The 8815-nt window shown below is 35.3% G+C and overlaps 1 protein-coding gene across 1 annotated transcript in view; it reads left to right on the top strand.

The window, feature by feature from the left end:
• The first annotated feature begins 368 nt into the window (after nucleotides 1–368).
• LOC106868054 (DNA mismatch repair protein Msh2) overlaps nucleotides 369–8815 on the top strand; it is a 39269-nt gene continuing 30822 nt past the window's right edge. The window contains exons 1-7 of the mRNA XM_014913164.2: nucleotides 369–697; nucleotides 807–856; nucleotides 1919–1954; nucleotides 2936–3023; nucleotides 4766–4902; nucleotides 5658–5768; nucleotides 8000–8086. Of these exons, the coding sequence (XP_014768650.1) occupies nucleotides 664–697; nucleotides 807–856; nucleotides 1919–1954; nucleotides 2936–3023; nucleotides 4766–4902; nucleotides 5658–5768; nucleotides 8000–8086 (543 nt within the window). The 5' untranslated portion in view covers nucleotides 369–663. The remainder of the gene's footprint in view (nucleotides 698–806; nucleotides 857–1918; nucleotides 1955–2935; nucleotides 3024–4765; nucleotides 4903–5657; nucleotides 5769–7999; nucleotides 8087–8815) is intronic.

Here is an 8815-nt window from a genome sequence, read left to right as displayed (position 1 = left end):
CATATCAAGTTTCCCTCAGTGTCTAATCCCAATGTGCACCTTTTTTAAAATTTATTTACGTTGTTTAGAAAATAAAAATTATTTTGTTCACAAAATTTAATTGAAAGAAAAAAAATGTATGAAGTTAACAAAAACAGATAGTGTGTGATTTTTATTCCTTCTACCTATCTACGTTGTTTAGAAAAGAAAAAAGTAATTTTCAAAAAATTATTTACTTTGTTTAAAAGAAATTATTTACTAATTTGCATACGCTCGCACGCGCACACATGCATTCATTTGCACGTGCGCACGCGCGCACTTTTCGTAGGATCGACCACTCACGACTAGCTAGCGCGGACGCGCGATAGCGCGACTGCGCGTTCGGGTCCGCTCTGCTTGAGTAGTACCTGGCATTTTAAGATATTTCTAACTCTTAGAATAGACTGTCACCAACTGATTACTGAAAGCCAACTCCGTCTCACACACTGAACCTCCTATCATATCGTCAGAACAGACTGATGCAGTAGTGTAACTATGTCACTTGACTAATTGAAATCAATAAATTAAATCATTGGAGGCTGCAGTTACATTTCCCGCAGATTTTAATGTCAGTTTCTGTTTACATTTCCCGCGGTTCTTAATGCTACTTCCTGTTTACATTTCCCGCGTTGAGTGACATTCAAAATGGCTGTGCAAAGCAGTAAAGAACTCCAGTTAGGTAAGTAAAATTATACTAAATAAGTTTCCATCCATTCTTTTTATTCCGTAATTATACAGCTCTAATGAAATCCGAAACCTTAATAATCTGTGCTATTTTTCTATTGCAGACAGTATCCAGGAACAGGGTTTTATATCTTTCTTTCGAAAATTACCGGAGGTAAGCTACCTTTCAAACACGAGTGTAATATTATTTGTACTACTGCTGAACAGAAGCAAAAGTTCGCAGATTTTAACTTGGTAAATCTGAATTTATTTAAGAAAAGCTCTGTGCAATCGTGTAAACTCGCTAAGAGTTGTTTATAACAGGTTCTGGTCGACAAATATTTCTATAGAGTGTGATTTCTTGAGTTTGCAGAGTAATAGTTTATTAAAAGTGTAGTGAAATTTCTGCCTGGATTCGAACCATTTCGCTCAGATCCCCAGTTTAGAACTACAGCCTACCTGTTGTTGTTGACACTCCGTCGCTTACGACGTCGAGGGTTCAGTTGATCCAATCAACGGAACAGCCTGCTCGTGAAATTACCGTGCAAGTGGCTGAGCACTCCACAGACACGTGTACCCTTAACGTAGTTCTCGGGGATATTCAGTGTGACAACGCTGGCCCTTTGAAATACAGGTACAACAGGAAGAAAGTTGTGGTGGAAGAGTACAGCAGGGTTCGCCACCATCCCCTGCTGGAGCCTCGTGCAGCTTTTAGGTGTTTTCGCTCAATAAACACTCACAACGCCCGGTCTGGGAATCGAAACCGCGAGTCCGCTGCGCCTCCACACAGCCTACCTATATTTCAGTGAAAGGCAAGAACAGCTACGAGAGATTAACTGTATCGCTATAAAAGGTCTGAACGACTGACATCACCCTGTTTTTCACCACTTTCTGGAGAAATTTTCCAATGTATTTCACTTTGATGATATGCAGTTTAAGAACGCTTCAGAGAGAAAATTATGTGACTTGTATTCTGAATATAATGTTTGAATAAATTTGCAAATTATCTCATTCAATTTTCAGTTCATATGCACTCAGCCATAATTTAGTTTTCAGCGTTAATGCTGTTTGTGTTGAATTGTTCTGATTTTGCCACTGAGTCATGTAATGTTATTATATAGGCATTCATTAATAAACTAATGATAGATTCTTTATTAAAGATGCTGATGACCCTCTTAGTTACAGAATGTTTATGATGACAATAACAAATACCCTTTTTTTTATATATATTCCCCAGAAGTCCAGTGCGACGCTTAGGATATTTGATCGGACAGTAAGTATTGTTTTTCTTGTAAAGACATTAACATTTTTTTCTCTAAAAGAACCAAGTTTTGCGTAATTATTCGTAATTTTCAATTCTAGAATCTAAACATGATTAGGTTGTCTTTGTTGAATCAGCATGAATTTTTTTGTGAGGGAGGGGCTTTTTTCCTACCTATCCCTCGGAAGAGGAAGGTGAGTGCACTGGCCCTTGCAACAGACTGGATTCCATTTATGTTCCAGATGTTAAATAGAGCGACTGATAACCTACTATCAATCATCATACAGTTGAGAGTTATTTAAAAAAATAAACATTGAAAAATTTTTACTTTGAATGTGGACCTGAAATCAAGTTTGCGGCACTGTTGGCGTAATATTGAGAATCTTCTTTAGAAAGACTCTGTACCCTTTTACTGCTCTAATATTTAGTTTCTATTAAATTCGTAGCATTTGCTCTAGCTCTACTTTACTGAACTTAATAACAGTTTAGGGGAAGCAACTTATCACCTATTCTTAGTGATATAAATATTTGTATATTGTGCATGTCGATACTTTATGTTCAATGATTAAGTTTTAAAGAATATTTAGTGTTATTCTTTGTGGTGTTCGAAAGACTGTAATTGGAAGATTATTTAAATACTACAAATTAGGGGTCAGTTTGTTTACGAAGGAAAATAATTGAAAATTAAAATATCTTCAAAGGAATTTTTCTTTGGCAATTTTTTACATTTCATCTCACCCTTGATCTTATAAATGCTGATGAAAGGTAAAAATCACAACCAGAATATAATTTAAAGAATTGGTGGACTTGAGGAAAAGGTTTGATTGATTTTCTTTTGATTCAAAAGACAGGTTGCACACTGCATTTTTTAAGGTGTATGGCTGAGATCTAATTGTGCTCTTGTCATTAAAAATTAGTGTAAAATTTCATATTTATTCAAACATACTAACTAAATTTGTTATATCCTTCTAAAGTATTATAATTTATTTCTAGGATTACTATACAGTCCATGGCAGCGATGCATTATTTGTGGCTAAAGAAGTATTCAAAACCTTGGGTGTCGTGAAATATCTTGGTTCTGGTATGCCTGTTTTAATGTACCATCAAAACTAAATAATTTTGAAGTTGTAAATTCAATTAAATTTTGAATCTACAACGGTAAATAATTACTGAATGTTACATTAATTTCATATGTATATTGTATATTTTGTGATCTTCACATGTTTTCAATGATTTATGTTAATTGAAGAATCCATTGGGCATTAATATTTGTGATAGGTGGATGGGGAGAAGCAGAGCCCATGCCCTTTGCAGACTCTCCCAAAATGCTATGGCTGATGTGGTTAATATTCATTTTGAAATTCTTTGGGAAAATGAGCAACAAGGAAATTCTAGGTAGGACGAATTGGAAAAAAACTATTTAGTGTAGGGTTTGGTACCTGAGACACTCAAATGATGAAGTGAAGTGGAAATAAGGAATGCATGTATGTAGTTTATTTGTTCAAAGAAGCAGGTGCTATTGTAGAAGTAATAGAAATAAATAGTCTGTGAGTTAGTGGTTGCAATGTTAGTAAGTGAATTTGCCAATCAGTGAAAAACAAAACAAACGTACAACTGAAACTCCATTGGTTATGACAATGAGGGTTCCAGTTGATCTGATCAACAAAACTGCCTGCTTATGAAATTAATGTGCAATTGGTTGAGCATGTCACAGATATGCATACCCTGAACATAGTTCTCGGGGAGATTTAGCATGATACAAAATTTGACAAGGTGAGCCCTTTGAAATACATGTACACCTTACTTTTGCTAGCTGCGTGGATTGGGGGCAACAGGAAATAAAGTGTCTTGCTCAAGGTCTCATCATGTTGTTGGGAATCAAACTCTCAACCTTGCTATCGTGAGCTGAATACCATAACCACTAAGCCATGCGTCTTAGCTTTAAAAGCTATTTTTACATGCAGAGTACAACACCATCTCCAGTCTGTTGTACTTTAATGTAAGACACACTGATAGAGGTTCACCAACTGATTAGTGATGAAATTATGTCTGCCTTTGAAAAGAAAGCCTATCTTTTAAATGCAGTTTTTGTGGATTTATAATCACTCACATTAAATAGCCTTGCATTGGTTATGGATTTGTGGGTTTTAGAAAATTTAGTAATGAAAAGCAAAAAAATAATACCAAAACAAAGCCTTTTTTTTTTTTTTGCTCTTTTGTCACTAAATTTTCTGAAACTCACATATTCATAACCAATGCTAAGCTATTTAATATTCTATATTTTGGGGATGAGGTATTATGTACATTATTTACAATGGACGGATAGGTGTCTTCACCTTGTTTGTTGTTATCACAATGTTTTGGCTGATGTACTCTCCAGCCTTCATTAGGTGTTCTGATGGAATTTCAAACCCAACCCTTTATTTGACTAATGAGGTACACTGTTCTCATTCCTAAGGTATGTTGCCCGTGGGCAATTTTAGAGTGAATTTTAGGGCTTATAAAATTAGTATTTTATCCTTACTTAATGCTGGTTCCCATATTACATTCATATCTGCACTAGAGACTTGAAAAATAACAGCAACATACCTTAGGAATGAGAACAATGTACCCCATTAGTCAAATAATGAAGGCTGAAAAGTACATGAGCCAAAACATTGTGATAACAACAAACAGGATGGGAATACCTATCCGTCCATTGTAAATAATGTCTAAGCTATTTAATGTGAGTGATTACAAATCTCCAAAATCTTCATTTAAAAGCTATGATAAGTTGGTTTTGTAATTGAGGATTGTATTTAAAGAAGATATATTTTTTTTCAGGCTCAAACAAGATGGAATCTGTGGTATTAAGCAAATTGAACTTTGAGTCACTTGTACGTGATTTGTTACTTGTCAAAGCTTATAGAGTGGAGCTTTACAGATCCAAAAGTAAAAATGAATGGTCATTGGATTTCAAGGTAATTTTAAGTTTTATAAAAATGTTCTTGTTTACCATTTAGCTCAGTGGCAACTGAATAAAACTTACAATAAAGTCTTAAATGAAAACTAATTTCAAACATGCTATATACTTTGTCCATTCATGGTAGAGCAGACTAGAAGTGAGGTGTGGGACAAAAATGGTTAAGAAATGTCTAATCTAGACATTGAACTTTTTTTTAATTCCTTTTTTGTTAATGTTTTATGAACAGTAGAATGCTCCAGTAAAAAAATAATTCCTCAGTTTTTTAGTGGTTTTCAATTCTCAGTCACAAGTTATCTCTTTGCTTAAGTTTCAGCACCCAACTGGACCTATTCTTCACTATTTATTTGCTAATTTGTTTGTAATTCTCTGCTAAATATCTTGTGCATCAATCTCATCCATTTAGCCTTTTCTTGGTTAACAATTCGTCACTCATAAATATGTGATTAGGCTACTTCATATAGGATATAGTCCATTTCCTACTTCAGCACTATAATCAATTGGCCTTGCACTTTCAACTTATTGAGAGAATTTCAAACTGTTTGTTTCTAATATTTTAACAGGAATCATGAGAATTGTCTTATCAATATATTTTTTCAAAAACCACATGTTTTCAGACATCTAAATTTATGAGATTTACTTATAATGCATTTTTGAATAGTGACCCTTTTTCTTATTTAAAAATATTGGTGGTTTTAGAGTTGATGTTAAATGTCTTTCCATTAAATTTATTTTTATTTTTTCATTTGAAAGGCTTCACCTGGAAACCTGGTTCAGTTTGAAGATATTTTGTTCACTAATTGTGAAATGTCATGTGCTACTGGAGTTTTAGCTGTTAAGATTGGTACAGTCAGTGGCCAACAGGTATGTCTGTTTGATTTCTTTTATGGAAAACAAAGCCCCTAAACACTTAAAAAATTATTTCATTTGTAAACAAAAGCACATACATAGACTGATTAACTTCCTTAATTTTGTGCTCATTAAACATTTATTCATGACCTAGCCTCAGCAATTTGCTGAATTGTGTATTTTAGCATAGTCATTTTTATATATGTACAAGAAATGTCTATGTACGCATTGAGATTTATATAAAATTTGAAATGCTATCTCCATTGAGTTACTGTTGTTTTGTCTGAGAATTTAACAACAGATATATTACTGTGTGTCTGCAGCTTCAGTATATACACAGTCAGTCAACTAAGTCCTTTTCTTCCTAATTCTGTGGTTTGTTGAGTCTGCAGTACAGTATATTTCAGATCAAGGATTATCTTGTCTGTGAGGCCCCACATTCTCAGATCTCTTCCCATCTCTGCTTTGGTTTACCATTACTTTTGTCAACTCATAACGCCTTTTTCATCAACTAGTAGTTGTGCATTTGCATTATATATTTATAGCAGCAGTAGTCTTTCTTTCAAATATTGGTTGATGCTTTTAAATGCTGTTGGCCTCTCTTTGCTCACAGACAGGTTGACATTGCATATCCAGGGAATCACACTTGGTTCGTTCCTCATCAGATCCTACAGGTTTTTACACTCAAAACCACATTTATGTACAGGCTTCAAACAACCTGCCATTTCATGGAAAGTGAAGTCTTTCGTTTCCAGCCAATGTAGCCATTCCCTAAACATCTATGTTTTTTTTTCTCTAGCTTTTACTATTTTTTCAGAAGACCCATCTAGTTAATTTGTGCTACCACTTTTAATGAATAATCTTCAAAATTCTTTCCTGTTTTAACACCTGTGCACATGACCCATCTGATGTCTTGGTTTGCCTGTTAGTCTGCCTTATATTCCATTACATCTATTATATTACAAACGTCTTGCCAACATATTAAATATGGCCATTTCTGCATTAGATCACAAATCTTTGTGTACACACACACTCTCTCTCTCTCTCTTTCTCTCTCTCTCTCTGAAAATTTGTCTTCGCAATATTAGTTCTTCGGGCTCACATTTCCCATCTTTCAAACCTCCCCAACAAATTCTGTAATGAGAATCAGTTTATCAGATTAAATGTTCCTAAGGGTACCTGCCTAATCCTAAAGCTCCTATGTTCTTTTCTTGGGAGCTGCGTTGGCTGGGTGTAGGCTGAGAACAAAGCCTTGGTGAATATTCATTTGTACGCTACATCTGTCACTCTGAATTTGGTCACACTCCCTGCCTTATTTAACAATACCCTCATAGCTTGAACTGATTTCATCTACATCAGTCATTGTCTTCATTCAGCTTATTCATTACATGGACTTGATTTTGTAGGGTTCAAATTGTATTAAGCAACTTCTTTTTATCACAGCAATGACGAGCATGTTCATTGCCAGGGCAGCTGTCTTTCCTTGCTCGTGGCCCGTAAATAGCACCATTAGAGCGTAGTCATTGCCTTCTAGCACTTGTACTGGTGGCACGTTAGAAAATCATTCGAGCGAGGTCGTTGCCAGTGCCGCTGGACTGGCTCCCGTGCAGGTGTCACGTGAAAAACACCTTTTGAGCGAGACTGTTGCCAGTACCCTGTGACTGGCCCTCGTGCCGGTGGCATGTAAAAGCACCCACTACGCTCTGAGTGGTTGGCGTTAGGAAGGGCATCCAGCTGTAGAAACTCTGCCAGATCAGATTGGAGCCTGGTGGAGCCTTCTGGCTTGCCAGTCCTCAGTCAAATCGTCCAACCCATGCCAGCATGGAAAGCGGACGTTAAACGATGATGATGATGATACTCTTACATAAAAGATTAGTCATCCATTATTTAATAGTTTTGATATTGTCTTTTCTTCTTTTACTATTTTTATCTCTAGATGCTCTTCCTCTCAACTATGAAATGAATAGATGTAGGACTTGTTATTCAGGCAGATTAGTCCACAGGGGATTGTGTCTTACCCAGAATCACAACACTTTTTGCATTCATATAAGGATTAAACTAATTACTCTATGATCACTAGTATAGCAGTTTTACACTAGTCATGTTACAAATTAAAATTTGTAGTTTGCCAGCATGGAAAGCAGATGTTAAACGTTGACAACGATGATGTTTTTATGTGGTTGTATTTATATAGAAAACTACTTTCTATTAAATATAAAAAATAAGTTTTTTTATTCTTAATGTAGATGGTTGGAACAGCTCTTGTGGACCTGACATCCCACAAAATGGAGGTCTGTGAGTTCACTGACAATGATCAGTTTTCAAATTTGGAGGTGAGTTTACATTTGACAACATTTGCATATTTATGAGCCATTCAGGCTGCTTCTACATGTCCACTTAACACACTAGAAATACCAGCCAAATATCTTTCATATTCAAGCATCAGGAAAAAGAACATTGGTGTAGGTGCTGGTGCCATATATAAAGCATTGGTACTGCTGCTATGTAAAAAGTACCCAGTATACACTTTGTAAAGTGGTTGGCATTAAGAAAGGCATCCAACCATAGAAACCAAGCCAAAACAAATTGTTAAATCTGGTGCAGCCCCTGGCCTTATCAATTCCTGTCAAGCCATCCAACTTATTCCAGCATGGAAAATATACTTTAAATGTTGATGGTGAAAATGGAAAGACATTGACAGACGTTCTAGTTAAACCAGTGGTCTTCAACCAATTTTTTTAATTCCTATTTTACTCTACTGGACTTCCATAGCCATTTGAAGTTTTTAAAAATCTTATATTTTTATGATTAAATATTATTAGGAAGTTGTATGAGAAATTGTTAAAATATTTTGTGTATTGTAGCCAATTTATTGCATGTAATTTTTAGCATCAAAATCTTATGTGGACCCTGATTGAGGATTATTGAGTTAAACAATAGACAAAGTAATCATAGATTCATTGCCATTGGTCACTGAGCTGCTTAACTGGAGCTGAAGTAAGGTTAAACTACAATGTGTGCTTGTTGAATAATCGTTTTCTAATATTTTGTCTGTAAGACAC

Source organism: Octopus bimaculoides, chromosome 3, assembly GCF_001194135.2.
Source record: "Octopus bimaculoides isolate UCB-OBI-ISO-001 chromosome 3, ASM119413v2, whole genome shotgun sequence".
Taxonomy (NCBI): Eukaryota; Metazoa; Mollusca; class Cephalopoda; order Octopoda; family Octopodidae; genus Octopus; species Octopus bimaculoides.
The sequence above is the reverse complement of the archived record's forward strand: the minus strand, read 5'-3'. Positions and strand labels throughout refer to the sequence as shown.